We start from the raw sequence: 18,013 nt of genomic DNA on the forward strand, positions 1-18,013 counted from the left end.
ACAATCTTGTGGTTGGCACATTCCCAGTAAATAGGAGTTTAATTGGCAACATTCATGAATATTTGTATGTTTGTTACAAATATGAACTTTGTATTCCACCATGGAATATATTTTAAGTCACTCATTCTTTTTTTTAATTTCTATAATTATTATTTTATTAGCTTGCAATTTTATTCTGTTTTTAATTAAAAGAAGAAAAATAAAATAAAATGTTATAAGAAGACCAAAGCCTGCATTTATTTGGTTTTCCTTCTGTGCATAGTTGAAAACACTCATGGAAATTAAGTCTCCAAATAAAATCTGATTTCTGCAATTTGCCACCTTTCAAGGAGTGATTCGTTATTAACCAACCTCAAGAGACTGAAAAGTCGGAAAGGAAAAAATCAGGAAGATCAACAGGAAGAGACAGCTTCAGATTTTATTTTAAAACACTGTATAATTTTTTATACTGTATAGTTGTTGTCAAGGGGAACATCGGTTATAAGGATGAGTTTCTTCAGCCTCGTGGGATTCCATGCTGCATATACTAACAGATTTAAGTTAACTTCTAAAGTAACTCATTATATTCTTCAAAGCAGTATGTATGCTGAAGAGGAATGGGGAAACCCCAGAACAGGTTTAGGGGTGGAAGGAAGGAGAGGGTGGAAAGTGCTGTTGTCTAAGTGGAAGTCATTCTGGGTGCAGATACAGCTACTTAGTACTACATTGAATACAACCCTTTGCCCACTCCTCCAAAGGAATTACTCTGGTCAATAAATGGATGGAAAGCAATGCCTAATTGTTGTTTATATAGCCCCCCCTTCTCCTTTCTTGGGATTAACTGAAAAAGTGCAATAAAATATTTTTCAAAATACCCTCCCAAAACATTTTTAGATGTACACACATGAGTGAGCATGCGCACACTGTTTTGCATTTATCTGCAAAGATCCCTTCATAGTGATATTTCTGGATACACATTTGCCCATGTTACTGTATGGTCAAGCAAGGAGCATACTTCCATCACTGTCTGTGCTTAGCTGGAACACAGTTCTGACCAGGCAGAGAAATGGAAAGAAGGGCTGCAGCCTTAAGACTGCTCTGCCCATGGTCTTTCCTCACATTCTCAATTTCTAGGTTGGTGAAAGATAACAGCTCAATCTCGATGTCATAATAAATTATGATTTATTATTAAATGAAGAAGTCTTGGGCCTGTCAACTCCCTCCCCCACTCTTCAACTAGGCTATTAGGAGATTGGAAACTTTCACTTTGATTGGTAATTAACCACATAGTTTAGCATTATGTCTGAATAAATAGTGGCTGGTCTTAAAAACCATTTGTGAAACAAGCCAACTTCCAATTATGGTTTATGAACCTGACTTGTTTCAATAAAGCATAGTTAAGATTAACCACAGTCCAGGTTCAGGCATAACAGTAACTTGTGCTTAACTGAAAACAGATGTGAAAGCTTCTCATCTCCTTATGGCCAGAGGAGGATGGGTACGGTAGTAGTTAAGGCTTGTTCAAGTAACAATAAACCATCATTTACCATTATGTCCCAATGATGTTAATAGGACCCTGACATTTTGGGCGGTATTGAACTAACTCTCTGCACATGGAATAAGGCCCACTAGTGCAATGGGACGTCCCGTTTTCTCTCCCTGTAAATCACCTCTAGAGGCTGAAGCAGAACAGATTTAGCGAGTATGTGTGGGGAGGAAGGGGAAGGGTCTTATGGGCCAAGGGGTTTTGCTTATACTAGTCATAGGAAGACTTTAAAAGTGTTCAGGGCATTTGTCTATTCATGACCACTGGCAGGGCCGGATTAAGACCTTTAGATGCCCTAAGCACCTAAAAGATTTCGGTGCCCCCATATACATCTAATTCAAAATATAACCAATAATAAACTATAAAATAAATAAATATTTTTAAAAATGAAATAAAACCTACAGTAAGATGGAAAATAATGTTTATTTTTTCTGTATTTGTATAATGTTTATTTCTGTTCAGCTATATTATATTTTCCACGGTAAATCCAGCAATGAAACATTTCTGTGATGTCCCTTCCCTCCAGTTCTGAACACTGGAAATGTTATTTAACCACACGCATAACCCATGCATTTTCTGCAGCCACAGAAGGCCTAAAAAGTTGCTTTAAAATAAATTTGAGTATCTCAGTTCTGCATTATATTATCTACTCTCATTGTGATTGCAAAGAATCTTAGAATATGTGCAGCTTACACTATGAATTGCCATTTACTAAGAAACATTCAAGTATGCAATACTTACTGGCTCTGAGGATATTCTCCTTACTGCTGCACCTGGATTGGACCTGTAGAGACAAGCACAGAACTGGTGAGGCAGAACAAACAGGCACAAGTCACCATAGAAATTTAATGGGCAAGCTCCTGGGACCTGGAGATAGAGGCTTTACTCTCTTTTTTGCACTTTACCATTTATATCTGTTACATGATACATACTTAATACAATTATTGGTTGACAGTCTTAATCATACATAGGCATTAAAAATAAACCAACCTATAATAGAACAAACTTTGATTAAATAAGTAAGAATAATATTTCAAGATGTATATTTAACTTTAATGACAGACTTAAATTCAAGCTTCATTACAAATCATGATAGAAAGGTGACTAGTTCCAATCCTTGCATTTTACTCCAAGTCACACAGTATTTACGTGAATCTAATGCACACCTGTTTTCAAAACCTTGAAACAAAAAATTTGCTGTGTCAGCAGTGTTTTTCAAGCTTGCAATCAAATATAATCTAATGCGCACCCTAATTTTCAGGACGTAATTTGGCCAAAAAAGTGTGCATTACGTTTGAGTAAATCTGGCAGTACAAAAATATTAACATATTATTGAAGATACTTGAAGCTTATTTTAATCAATTATCTAGGATATAAAAATAAGATAATATGAGAAGAAATTGTTGGGTTTTGGTAACTTTTTACAACTTAATTTCACAAGTGTATCAATTATTTTTCCTAAGAATATGAATAATACTGAGGTGTTTAAAACTACTTTGAAGAGATACTTCTGTTGCACCTTGGATCCCAAACACCCTGCAAGTCAAACGTTTTGGCTCCTGAACACTGCAACCCCGGAAGTGACTGTTCCGGTTTGCGAACTATTTTTGGAAGCCTAATGTCCGATGGGGCTTCTGCGGCTTCCAATTTGCTGCAGGAGCTTCCTGCAGCCAATCATTAGCTGTGCTTTGGTTTCCGAACATTTTGGAAGTCAAATGGATTTCTGGAATGGATTCCGTTCAACTTCCAAGGTACGACTGTATTATCCATCTGCTTTGGTGGTGGTGTTTTACATTAAAAATACCAGCGTAAACACTGCTCCTACTTAAGTCTATAATATGATTTTCCATTAGGGACTTTTTGGACAACTAGGCAGAATGTATATAATCTATATGAAACAAGGACCTTGTTTTGATCTTTCATTTACTAGACTGCCCTGGATATATTGCTAAATCATAGTTTAGCAAAACGTGTACAAACCGCTCCAAGCCTCAGGCTTGTACACCCTTCCCCTCTTCTTTGTACTTCTAAACTAACCAGAACACCATTACCATAACACTGAGAACTGTGGTTAATTTTAACTATGGTTCAAACAAATCAAGATGAATTAATAGATTACAATACTGAGTTTGGAAATAGAGGGGAATAATGTGAAAGCAGATCTCCTCTTCTGGAGTGTCAGAGGACAAGTGTGATGGAGAAGTATGCAAGCCCAAGGCTTCCCACAGCTCATGCTTGTAATGCTAAAACCATGGTTTGGTGTTATATCTAAACTGGCCCACACACTGTTTAATCTACACAAGTGCTCTAGAAATATTTGGAACAGATGCTCAGAAGACCAATGCTTTGGGAGTGAGCAGATAATGCATGGATACCAGTGCATGAATATATTTTAGCAACCACTAAAAACATTTGGATCACCATTTGAAAGCATTCCTTTTGCACAATTCTAATGTCATTGTTTATGATATACTAATAATCTCAACAATATTTATAATCTCAACTATTACAGATGTAATTTCCTTAAATCTGTGAATGACAGGACAGGACAAATATTTTTATTCTTGTTAAATGTTCAATAATGCATCAAGGAGGGAAAGGATGTAAGTCAGATTTAAGTACTGTGTGAAAAATGATATACTTACTGGATTTCCCTTCCAGGGCCAAACAATAAAATATTTACAAACATAAGACACACCACCTGCCTCATTTCAATGGAGAGTGTCAAAGGATATGTGAATTTGTTGGTGCACACAGAGAAGTAAGCACCCTAGAATTCACACATATAAGAGATCTGTGCAGGCATTTGTGCACATATTGATCTCTGAATCTGGGAGTAGAACTTTCTTATGTTCTTCTAAAGACTCAATGGGTCTTCAAAAATATTTGGAACTTCTGAAGGAGGAAGAAAGGAAAAAGAACATCTTAAAATTCAGATTCCAGATTGCATTTGTAGATTTACCTGTAAATAAAGCACATTTGATATTTAGATTACTAAGAGGAAAAAGCAGGAGGACTGTATCATTGTTCCTGCAATTCTTTTTGAGTAAATGGACACCTGAATTAATTGATAATGTAAATTTAATTAAATTATAAACCTCTTTCTTCTGTTCCACAGCAGCTTGCCCCAAACACATATATCTACACAATGAGTTGGAGGTCTACATCATTTATCACAACTCTATTTATTACAATGGAATACATTATGACAATAATGTTGCAACTTATAGTGGCTTATGGTTGTCCTTCCCTGAAAAAAAATGTTATGTTTTAAAGTAACAAAAACAAAAGAAACCCACCCGTCTCCACCAAACATTACAATTATATTTTAAATAAAATAATGATGCCACATTTTGGCCCACAGTTGGTCTCCCGTCCCAGGTTATTGGAATCAAAGTAATATAAATTCTAATAACAGAGGAAGTTGTTATATTGGATCTATCATAAAACAATTCTGGACCAAAGAGGTAAAATGGTACATGTGTGCACTGTGTGTGTGTGTGTGTGTGTGTGTGTGTGTGTGTGTGTGTTGGGTTCAGATTCCAAATATGTGGTATGCAAAAAATGGTGCTGTTTCTAACTGGTGGAAAAACAAATGGGCAAGATGCAAATAAAATAATTAAAACACACAGACCTAAAAGGAGAGAAGGTACAAGAACAAAATACAAACACAAGACAATCTAGAAAATGATGTATGGAAATATAAAAATGATCCATAGGGCGCAGATAAGAGGGCAGATGGTAAAGACAATACTGAAGTAGTAAAAATGGAAGTCAAGAGAATCTGCAACAAAGTGTAAAAACAGAAGGAGCCCAAAACCATAGCGCAAAGCTAAGTTTGCGAATGGAAAATAGCTCCTTTGAGCAGTAATAGTTACTCTCGAGTCGTAGCCTCTATTCCTCCTGAGTTCATCTTTAAGCCCTTCCAATTTATAGTGGAGCTAGTGCATGGACAAAAACAAGAAATTTATAATGAGCAAGGCAGCTGAGACTTGTAAGTTGACTCATCTAATACTAAAAAGGCTCTCAGACTAACACTCTAGCCATGTTGAAAAGGAGGTGGCAAAAATAGGGAGCTCATTTTAAAAGCAGTCTCTGAGAGGAATTTTTTTTTGCAAATACAAATTACTTAAATGACAAATCTGTGGGCTGTTTTGGAGGCCTCAGGATTTCAAATGGGCTCATTCAAAATGGGTTTAAATGCCAAAAGAGACCACGTTGTTCCAATACACGTGTGCCTTAATTAAGAACGGCTACAGGACTTAGGGGAACAGGAAGAACATGTGCCTTGTACTGTTCCTCTGTACTTCTGTGCATAGTATGAAATAGAACTTCTGTATCTCTACCTTTATCCTCCTGAAGGAAGGAAAGGTTGTGTATCTTACTGCAAGGTAAGTAGCAAAAGTTCTATTTTAGAAGCTTCAGGGAAGCACAGGAACAGAAAGAAAGAAAATAATGAATTTCATGCCCCACTTGCTTATCCAAACCATCCAAAGCTACTGTGAGACTTGGTTCTTGTGTTATGCAAACTGTGAACTGGTATGGCTGCTTCCCATATCATTCTGGTAATGTTTGAAAGGAAGTGATTATGTGGACAGATTTAGCTGATACTGTTACTTTCCATGCTTGTGCAAACATCAGTGTGCAGACATATGTAGACTGAAATTCTCTATTTTGTGACACTGCAGGATATCTAGGCTGCAGTTCTATGCACATTTACCTGGGATTAAGCACTGTTGACTACAGAGGTCCCGGAACATGTAATTAAACAGCCAGTCTGAGTACTTAGAAAATGATGCTGTGATTACTAAGACCCAGCATGGGTTTCTCAAAAACAAGTCATGCCAACTGAATCTCATTTTTCTTCTTCTTTTCTTACAAGCTTGGTGGATCAGGGAAATGTGGATGTACTGCATCTTGATTTCAGTAAGGCTTTTGATATGAAATTCTTCTGGAGAGTCTGGTAAAATGTGGGGTGGCTGAGGTTAACTGTTAGGTGGATTTGTAGCTGGTTGAGTGACCGAACCCAAAGAGTGCTCACTCATGGTTCCTCATCGCCTTAGAAAACAGTGACAAGTACAGTGCTGCAGGGTTTTGTCCTAGACCCATTGTAGTCCAACATCTTTATAAATGACTTGGATGAAGGTGTTGAGGGGATGCTCATCAAATTGGCAGATGACACCAAACTGGGAGGGGTATCCTATTCCGCAGAAGACTGAATTGGGCTTCAAGATGACCTCAACAGATTGGAGAACTGGGCCCAAACTAACAACATGAATTTCACTTAGACAGGAATAACCAGCTGCACTAATACATGATAGGGGTTGCCAGTAGTACATGTGAAAAGGATCTAGGGGGTCTTAGTAGACCATCAGCTTAACATGAGTCTGTATTGTGATGCTGCAACAAAAAAAGCTAATGCTGTTCTAGGCTGCATCAACAGAAGTACAGTGCCCCTATCAAGGGAAGTAATGGTGCCACTCTATTCTGCCTTGGTCAGACCCCACCTGGAGTACTATATCCAATTCTAGGCATCACAGTTCAAGAAGGATATTGATAAGCTAGAACGTGTGCAGAGGAGGGCAACCAAGATTATCAAGGGTCTGAAAACCAAGCCATATGAGGAATGGTTGAGGGAGCTGAGTCTGTTTAGTCTGGATATGTTTAACCTGCTTTCACTGTTTTGAAGTTTAAATTAGTGCACTCTTGTTATATTTGTGTTTTAAACACTGAGGAGCACTTCTTCCACAAAAATGAGCATTAAGCCACAAGTGAAACAAAACACTTAAAGCAGACAGAGAATGGTTAAAACATACTTGTTAACATAGCTACCAACTATGATAGATCAAAGTCATGAAACATTTGACAGCAATAAATGTTTTTAAAATCCACCTCATTTTTTATTGTAACATTAAAGTGCCTCAGGGATTAATGCTACAAAAGAAATTATATGAAAAATCCATGCTAAACATGAAAAATTAAATAAAAACATAACCAACAGCATCAAACCAAAACCACAGTTGAAGAAGAAAGCAGAGAAAAACCTTGAACATGTGACTATAATCTTTAGGAAAGATTCAAGAAATTACTTACCTTTTATAGATCATAACAAGATTAGCACAGGGCAGGTACAATTAAAAGCCAAGAGTCAAGGTAAAATGAATTGCTATACAATGATGAAGAATTTCGAAGCCAACATGATAAGCTAACTCTTATGAAGAACATTTCAGCTCACATTTAATACAGTACAGAGGACACTGACATCAAAACAAATTTTTGCCACTTACAGAGAATAGTGATTTTGTTCAAGAGGAATAGTGGAAAGCTAACCCATAATCTATACAATTTATGGGAAAGCTTATAATTCATCTTCATAGTGACATGCAGTATGTGGAACCACCAGCAGAAAAGCAAATTAGTAGACATATACACACAGTGTTGACTAAGATATAGGAAAGGGTAATGGATTATCTAAGCTATAATGAAGGAAGCAAGAGAAGCAAAGCACAGCAGCAACTATGAAGTGAGAATTTTCTTTTAAATTTATGCATATTTAAGTCTGCACACAAAATATTATTCGTATAATATACCACAGGTTGTGGCTTTGCATAAATGCAGAGCTCTTATTGCCCTTCATACAATATTAAAGTTGGCGGCAAAAGAGCTATATTTTCATATAGGTATGAAGTTCTTCTGCTGACGTTTTCATTGAGCACAGAACTAAACACCCTAAAATTTATCCCTGAAATATAAGATCTTAATTACTGTTTTCTTTTGTTTAAATGCTTCACTTGAATACAACTGGTATCTATTATTTTAGCAACATTCAAGCTTCATCCAATGTTGATATTTGGGATTAAGTCTCTGACAAATACAATCTATGAGGCTTTGGATGTTACTGACACATTGCCACCAGTAGAAGGTGTTCCTTATTCAGCTGGCAAGTTGTTGTTTTGTAAAATTTTGAAGGAATTTCTAGAGACATCTCTTGCCTACTTTCCAAAAATCACTTGACATTGTTTTTGTCATGTCCAAAGTAATTTGTAAGTTTGGAGACATACGAAAATACCTGAGGCATATAATAATATATCAAACACGGAGCAAGTTACTTGTAATATCAAAGATTAGTTTTGTGAACTGCAGTATAATACATTTTTAGGTATCTTCAGAGATGAATAATAACTGAGTGTGCTATGTCAATTCAATATAAAAATAAAATATAAAAATAAATTCAATATAAAAATAAAAGATACAATTAGTTCCCCATATGATTTTTCTTTAGAAACCTTTCATCTCTTAAAATGAACATTCACTTCGGTTCCATCTCTTTCATAAATGTCTTTTGTGTGTGTACCATTGTCAGGATCCCTTAATCACTGAGGACTGAATCCAGTTGTGTCCTTGCAGTCACAGAAAGGCTTTTGATCCAGTTGATCCACAGTAATGGAAAAGGAGGGGAGGCAACTTTTGTGGCTTGCTCTTTTTCCTTGCATCCCCCTGAAAATGTGGTGCAGAGGTTTGGGAGAGCCTTCCTAACAGCATGGGAGAGGCACAGGAGGCTGCAGGAGCAATTGGGGAAAATAACTTACCGCATTGGCCCGGATATAAGCCATACTTCCCCCCCAAATTCCGATTGTGAAAAGTTAAAGTGCGGCTTATATTCGTGACCTTACGGTATCACTGCTGAAACACCTGCCCACGAGGGCCGTTGGGGGTGCGGGACAATGGTGCCCGTCCCGACCGTGTCTCCCAAGCCTCCCCCAAGCTGCCGTAAGGAAGGGAGAAGGGGGGGAGGCCGCCAGCAAAGCAGCGTGCCCCCCCTGAAGCAGCCCGGGAGCATGGGACAATGGCGCACAGCCTGCCTGCTGCTCCCAAGCCTCCCCTGACACTGGCTTGGGGAGGTAGTGCCAGGAGGCGGTAGAGCCGGGAGGTGGGCCACACCCGCAAATAAGGCTTGAATTTTAAAAGTGTGGCTTATTTGTGGGTGCGTCTTATATTCAGGCCAATACAGTCTCTCCTCTTCTATTACTGTATGCCTCCGCTAAATCAAAGACTCATCTGCAAATGGAAGGACTCTTGCGGAAGAGCACCATTAGAGACATCCATGAAATCTTACGAAATCTTACAGAATTGTATGACCCTCATAATGTTCCCCCCTCCTTTTTTGCCGTTCATAGTTGATTAGCTGAATAAAACCTATAATTCAGAAGAATCTGCCCTCCTACTGACAACTTGCAGGCATACAGATAGGTATTGACCTGCATGTATTTTTAACATTAACTATATTACTTGATGTAGCTATTCTGCCTTAAAAATTCCCTTGAAAAGATCTCAGAATGGTTTTTATTTTTTAAAAAATTAAAACTCTCAACACATCACTGAGGTATAATGACACTGATATGGGATAAGTCGTACTTAAAAAACATTATTGATCTGATTTTTGAAAGGCGTTAATTGCCCCCTTAAAGACTATTTGCTTGAAGCAGGACTACACCTTTCCTTCATTATATTTGTATGCTTACCAAGCTAGTAACACAGGATTGAGGCTAATTTCATTTTAGTGCTAAATCGCATTGCTCCAAAGTAATCACCCACACATAATACGTTGATGGAAGAAGTGCTGTGACAGGAGTACTGATTGTTTTTCAGCAGGAATATCAACCCAGGATCCATCAAAATACCAATGAAACAAACATAGAAGTTCAAACTTCTGGGTTGTTGTTTTTATCTTAAAAGAACTTTATAGGCCAAACACATTGCATTAGAATGGGCCGGAGCACTGTAGATTCCAGAATATTGATGTAATACGCTTCTGGCAACTTAATATGTTGGTGAAGCAGCTAGAATGATCTATTTCTACACATTTTTAGGGACAGGCCTGTGCTTTCCTTACTAATAAAGTAAGAGTGATTGTAAGCACCATGTAAAAAAGATTTCAGAAAGTGAAAACGGTCAAACAAATTAATGCAAATTAATGCAGTTTCTAAAACCATGAAAGTTAACAAACACCTGCTTGATAGGTCACCTGTCAAAGTGGCCTAGGGAAGATTCACCCCTTCTGGATTCAGCCCTCTGGCTTGATCCATTTCTCCACGTCTGGTTTAGAAACCAAAATTGAATTAATGCATGCTACACAATTACTGTATTTTTCCATGTATAAGGCTATATTTTTCCCTAAATTTTTGACGTTTAAAATAAGGGGCCGTCTTATAAATGGATAGTGCATAGTGCATTTTCTTAATTTCGAGTCCCCCAAAATAGGGGGTGTCTTATACACGGGGGCGTGTTATACACATAAAAATACAGTATCTCGCTTTTTAGACTATAGTGGCCTCCCTTCCCTAAAAAGAAGATAAGTTATTGGAGGTGTATAGTACTGTGCATTACTCTATCTTCTTGAACAGGAGAGGCCGACATACATTTTCTCCTTTTGTCACAACTCTAGGAGACTGACAGATATATATGTCCTACTTTCCTCCTATATCAATCATGTTCATGGAAGTGAGGCCTATTTTATTTCTCAAGCAGCTAGGGAAAGAAAATAGTAAACCATATTTCTCCTTGCTTCCATGTGCAGCCATACATCATGAATTCTTGTTTTGGCCCCATATAAAAAGTGTGTGTCCCCTGATTTCATCTAGATATAGTTAAGTCTGAACTATCTATCAGGGAAGAAGAAGTTTTAATAGATATTGGTGATATGAAAAATGGATCCATGCTCAAAAACTTTAGGTAATATTTATTTTAAAGAAGTACCGGTAAGTCCTCTTGCCATTTTGGTAAAAAGAAAGAAAAATCACCAACAATAATTGCATATTAAGATTGATGCTCCCAAATCCAGTAAGAAATAATAGGTATCTAATCTAGATCTATTTAACAATTTTAGATTGAAACAGTGTCAGAGAGATTGCATGTGTTTTTTCCAAATTATATTAACAGTTAACAGGCGTTATCTGGCAGTAGTCAGTGGTTGACTCATCTTAAATAAAAGCAGGCATAAAATTAATACCTCATTAACCTGAAGAAGGATCGGAATAGGGAAAAGAAACATGATCATACAAATGTAAGTCTACAATACAGCACATAGACTGGAGAAATCAGGAAACTGATTTCTGGGCTGAGGGTGGCTAGATCTACAAAAATCCTGCTACATGAAATGAGCAAAGGTAGGGGTAGTTATATGATGTAGGTGGAGAGGGTGTCTAATAACTTGGGTTGCAAAATGGAGTATAAATTGAATATTGCATTAAGTACAGCATTGCGAGATTACATTGATAAAGTTAAGAGTGCTTGTTTATTATTTTACAAGTTTGGCAGTTATTGTTGCTGAGTTTGGAGATAGGTAGTAGAGCTCAGGTATTAAGAAGTTTGACTTCAAAGAGCACATGATGGGAGCTAAGAGAATACTTCCATAATAAGTAGACATGATTAGCAATATAGTATAATTTCCCATTGCACAGGAAGCTAAAATAAATATACAATTATAGTGTTTTTATGTTGTTCTGAAAATACCAAGCAACATTTGAATTTAGAATGCATAGGGGCATAGGCTTTTCACAGCATTGGAAAGAATAAATGAATCACCCTAGTCCAATTCCCTGATCTAAGACTGGATATTCCACCAGATCACCAACAAAGTCCTGACCAATATTTTATATACACACCTTTCCCAAAAAGTAGTAAATATCTAAGTTAGGATGGAAATAAAAACAAAAAAGTAAGGTTGCCCATTTTAATTGTATGTACTTGGGGGGATATTTTTCATTCTTAACTTACATACTGGATTAACTGCTCAATTTCTCAGTTTGAAATTCAATTCACATTTCCACATCAGTTTACGATTTTTTTCATAAAATCCTCATGAAAAATTTATCAGAATTTTAGTGTTGATTTATGTCCCAAGACACTTTTGTTTGTAGTTTTGGCTAATGTACAGATTTTTGCAAGCAAATTATAATGTATTTTTGTGTGCTATTCTCACCAATATATAATTTTTATTTTATCTCATAAAATTTATGCAGTGTTTGATTGTAAAAAATCTCAAAGCGGTTCACAAAAAAGATAAAACAAAAACATTGTCAATAAGAAGAATTAACAACAATAATTTAAGGCTTCCAAAAAGTTAAAATAACAATCAACTAAAAACAGATTAAAACTCGCATCAACTTTCTAAATATCTAGGTAGGCTTGTCTACAGAAAAATGTTTATAGCAGGGGCCAAAAGAAGTAACAGTGAAGGCACCTGCCTGATATCAATACGCAGTTTCAAAGTGTAGGTATCGCAACACATTTTTATACACATCTTTCCCTATGAACTCTCGCCATATGAACCAGCCTGGATCCTGTGATCTTCATTAGAGGCCCTTCTTTGTGTGCCTCCTCCATGAGAGGTCTAGAAGGTGGCAATACAAGAACTGGCCTTTTCTGTGGTGCCTCCCCTTATGTGGAATGCTCTCCCTAGGGAGGCTCGCCTGGCACCTTCATGACGTATTTTTAGGTGCCACGCAAAACTATTTCTCTATAACAAGGCTTTGGGCTGATTAATATTCAACAGGCTTTTAAATATGTTTGCTTTTATTATGTGTTTTGCATTCTAATTTTGTATTTATATGTCGTGAACCACCATGTGATCTTTGGGTAAAGGGTGGTATACAAATTTAATAAATAATACAACAACAACAATAAAATAATGTCCCAGACAGGAAAGTCCTCATCAGGATAGGCCCAGAAGGGCCCAGGCTTGTACCTCTATCTGGAGGTGAAAAGAAGAAGAGTTTGGACTTGATATCCTGCCTTTCACTCCCCTTAAGGAGTCTCAAAGCGGCTAACAATCTCCTTTCCCTTCCTTCCCCACAACAAACACTCTGTGAGGGGAGTGAGGCTGAGAGACTTCAGAGAAGTGTGACTAGCCCAAGGTCACCCAGCGGCTGCATGTGGAGGAGCGGGGAAGCAAACCCAGTTCACCAGATTGCGAGTCCACTGCTCTTAATCACTACTACACCACGCTGGCTGGGATCCTGTGATAAAGCAGAGGAGGGGTTGTCTATACTCAGGGTGAGTTCAGCCTCCATCACTGAGGCTGAATGGGTCCCACGTCCAAGGGGAAGGTGGTGCCTTAAACAGCAGATGGAAACCCTAACCTCTCTTCTTGCCTGACCCTTTGTTGTGGAGCTGGACCTTGGACCAGTCCTGGATACAGCTTTGGTCACTTCTCCATTGGTATTGCTGCTGGCAAGTCTCCTATTTACTCAAAAGCCCAGAGAGAATAAGACAGTTCTAAAATGTATTCATTGATGTGTGTTTTTCTCTTTTTAAATCTACCAAATAAGAAAATAAGAAAAAATCTGGGATTAAGGGGTTTTCTCAGGATAGTGGAGAGTGTGTATCCCACTGGGTAGTAGTGGCAGCACTCACCATTCTTCTGTTAGGAAATGCTCTATGGGGGCTGGAACAAAAAATGGGGAGTCGAGGAGGATCAGTTGGGGTGTGTGAGAAACATTCCTATTTTCATATGAGGAATGTTGGAGAGTGGGAGATTATGCCTTAAACAACTGCTCCCTCTGCTATTTTCACATAGGAAATGTGCGCAAGCAGTTCATGATGTGTCATGATCGTCTGTTGTTCAAAGAAAAAAAAGTTCCACTAGGCATGTCTAAATTCTTGGGGATGCCTAAGATAGATATCTGGATCTGTTACTGACATTAGATAAACAATAAAAATGTTTGGATAGACCTGAACTCTACAATAACCAATTACTATAAAATAGAAATACAGTGGTGCCTCGCAAGACGAAATTAATTCGTTCCGCGAGTTTTTTCGTCTTGCGATTTTTTTTGGTCTTGCGAAGCACGGTGTCGGGAAAGTTTTGGAAAAGCTTCAAAAATCACCAAAGTCTTCAAAAACCTCAAAAAAGGGGGGTGCTTGGGAGGGAGGGAGAGGCGGGCGCGGGGCATGGGGGGAGGCGGGGCGGAGGTTGCTGCCTGAGCCCCCGGGATCGGTTTGGCTCACCTTGATCCGACCCTTTGCACTACAGTCGGCGCCGTCTTGCTGCTGCTGCTGCTGTCGCCACGGTAGTCAAAACTCCTACCGGCCTAAAAGTTGTCTGGTGCAAAATCCCTTCTGCAGCAGCAGCCCGAAAGAAAGTGAGACCGCCAGCCAGCCAGCCGCCCGCCGCGGGCAGGAGGGAGGGAGGGAGTGTCGGCGACGGTGGATGCCTATTGCCCCTGTTGCTGCTGCAGCCGGCCAGCCAGCCAGAAGCGCGCGAGCGGAGAGGGGCGCATCCAGCCCGTTGGAGAGGAGCGCGGGGGCGCGTCCCCGGTGGCTCCCAAGCTGACCTTGCCTGGCCCGGCGCCTTCCGCGCTGCCAAAGGGCGACTCACCTGCTCCCTGCGCTGCGCCGGGACTAACTCGAGCGGGGCGAGGAGAACACACACTCGCGCGCACACACACCGAGAGGCAAACTTGTTGCAGCCATCAACGTCGCAGGGTTGGAAAGCGCGGAGATGCAGGTAGGGGGCGCCCCTCGCAGGGCGAGCGCCGGAGGGCCTGGGCAGGTGCTCTTGTGACCGCCGTGGTGCTGGGGGGGAGAAGGAAGGAGCCCCGTCCGAAGAGCCCCGGAGCCTGGCCTCCCTAACTGGGAGTTGTGGGGAGGGAAGTGTGCGCGCCTTGCTATTTTTTGCCGAAACAAAGCTCCCTCTCCCTCAGAACCCGCCTTCACGCGTTCTTGCCCCTACGGAGACGCACACCGCGTGCTATGAGTTGCTCCTCGAAGTCAAGTTGCAACTGTATTAACGGTTTTAAGGAAAAGGAAACAAACTTGCAAGACGTTTCCGTCTTGCGAAGCAAGCCCATAGGGAAAATCGTCTTGCGAAGCAACTGAAAAACGGAAAACCCTTTCGTCTTGCGAGTTTTCCATCTTGCGAGGCATTCGTCTTGCGAGGTACCACTGTATTGTTTATTAATGAGCTACCACCTCTAGTGAAACTTGCAATGGATCATTTCTTAATTAAGCTATTAAAGCTGCCATAAAGGTAAAGGTAAAGGTACCCCTGCCCGTACGGGCCAGTCTTGCCAGACTCTAGGGTTGTGTGCCCATCTCACTCAAGAGGCCGGGGGCCAGCGCTGTCCGAAGACACTTCCGGGTCACGTGGCCAGCGTGACATCGCTGCTCTGGCGAACCAGAGCCACACACGGAAACGCCGTTTACCTTCCCGCTGGTAAGCGGTCCCTATTTATCTACTAGCACCCGGGGGTGCTTTCGAACTGCTAGGTTGGCAGGCGCTGGGACCGAACGACGGGAGCGCACCCCGCCGCAGGGATTCGAACCGCCGACCTTTCGATCGGCAAGCCCTAGGCGCTGAGGCTTTTACCCACAGCGCCACCTGCGTCCCCTAAGCTGCAATACTTGCCATCAAACTGAGACATGGTTCCAAGTAAACATGCCAAAGATTACATTGCATGATGACTGAACGAATTAAACGGAAAGCACAGAAAAAAGGATGACAAACTGCAAGGAGTTCTGCATAGGCTTTTAGAAAAGTAGAGGTGCCCTGTAATACAAAACTTCTTAAAACACTCAAATAACATTACTTGCAATTTGTCCCTATTAATGAAGAACTCCAAGCTGGGATGTCTACATATCCTTTCAACAAAACCTTTTCATAAGCTCACTTTACACTGTACAGATATATGCTATCCCCTGCTTTAGGCATCAACCTCAACACCAAAGAATATTTAACAGATACTTAACATGCAATGATGAAAACCTAAAGCATCAAGTAAGATTTTCTTGATGTAGATTGGGGTGGGGTTTGGCAGTTTGTTATGAGAGGCGTATGGGTTTGAATAAAGAAATAGAAAGTAAATGGAAAACATTATTTTCTAGCCACTTCATCTGTATATATGCACAAGCACATGCGTAGGAATTCTGCATTCTGGAAGAAAATAAACATTTCCCAAATGCTACTAAAAATCCTACTAAAGACTGATTGCAAGGTGTCTTATCTTCAGGCTTAAAAACAATCAAACCAACATAAAACTGTCAAGATGCTCTGGATTTCAAATGTGTCAAATATTAGCTTTCAAGCTAGTGTGGAAGCCAGTTAACTATTTTCAACCATGTCAGGTATTTCTAAAGTCATAGTGACCTGAAGAGAGAATCAGGATGCAAGATGACCTAAACAGATTGGAGAACCGAGCCAAAACTAACAAAACGAATTTCAATAGGGACAAATGGTTCTAGACTAGGAGGAGACATGATAGCCACCTTCAGATATCCAAAGGGCTGTCACATGGTTGATGAAGCAAGCTTGGTTTTCCTGCTCCGCAGGGGACTTGAACCAATAGCTTCAAGTTACAAGAAAGGAGATTCCGACTAAACATCAGAAGGAACTTTCTGGCAGTAAGAGCTGTTGGACAGTGGAATGGACTCCCTTGGGAGGTGGTGGACTCTCCTTCCTTGGAGGTTTTAAGCAGAGGTTGGAGAGTCCTGCATCACAGAGGTTGAACTAGATGACCATTGGGGTCCCTTCCAACTCTATACTTCTGGCTTTCTAATCAATATGGAAATATCTTGATTGATTTCAGATATACATCATGACTCCTTTTTGAAAATGACTCATTTTACTTTCAACTTCTCTAACAATATAAACTGATACCAGAAAAAAAAGAAAAATAAGAACTGATTTCAAGGTGTGCATTTATGTTTTATTTTCAATCTGAAGGCTCTTGGTAGTTGTGGCTGTGAACAACATTTTATTGCTTTTTTTTTTTCAAGCCAGAAACTTTTAAAAGATGTATACAAAATACTGAATTAAAAAATCAACTTTATTCATGATGCCCCCCCAGTGTCTTTACCTGCCAATAGTTGGTATCGTGGTGCTGTGGGTTAAACCACTGAGCCTAGGACTTGCCGATCAGAAGGTCGGCGGTTCGAATCCCCGCAACGGGGTGAGCTCCCGTTGTTCGGTCCCTGATCCTGCCAACCTAGCAGTTCGAAAGCACGTCAAAGTGCAAGTAGATAAATAGGTACTGCTCCAGCAGGAAGGTAAACGGCGTTTCTGAGCGCTGCTCTGGTTCACCAGAAGTGGCTTAGTCATGCTGGCCACATGACCTGGAAACAGTACGCTGGCTCCCTCAACCAGTAAAGCGAGATGAGCGCCGCAACCCCAGAGTTGGCCACAACTGGACCTAATGGTCAGGGGTCTCTTTACCTTTACCTTTTAGTTGATATTATTTATTTGCATATTGTGTCTTCTTTTCTTTTGGGGTAACATAACCCACTTTTTAAATAGTAACATCCTCTATCACAACAGGCATTTTGAAATAGTGCCAAATAAAAGAGCAAGCTGTAAAATATTAGTTGTTCTTATCCATGATAATCATTGTCTTTAAACAAATGCAAACTTTTGATATAAATGCTTATTTGTCTTGAATTTTCCTAACTTTTTAGCCTTTCAGATAGCATTATCATTTGTATAAAATAGAATAG

At 39.7% G+C, this 18,013-nt stretch overlaps 1 protein-coding gene across 21 annotated transcripts in view; it reads right to left on the minus strand.

Moving 5' to 3' along the window:
• Positions 1 to 18,013, minus strand: part of GPHN (gephyrin) — a 246,991-nt gene that overhangs the window by 35,423 nt on the left and 193,555 nt on the right. For 20 of the 21 annotated variants that reach the window (XM_081164322.1, XM_081164303.1, XM_081164317.1 and 17 more), the window contains one exon: positions 2,267 to 2,309. In XM_081164322.1, the coding sequence (XP_081020448.1) occupies positions 2,267 to 2,309 (43 nt within the window). Of the gene's footprint in view, positions 1 to 2,266; positions 2,310 to 5,403; positions 5,467 to 18,013 lie in introns of all 21 variants that reach the window. The other variant, XM_081164316.1, reaches the window with a different exon arrangement.

The sequence above is a fragment of the Podarcis bocagei genome, assembly GCF_964188305.1.
Source record: "Podarcis bocagei genome assembly, chromosome: 1".
Classification (NCBI taxonomy): Eukaryota; Metazoa; Chordata; class Lepidosauria; order Squamata; family Lacertidae; genus Podarcis; species Podarcis bocagei.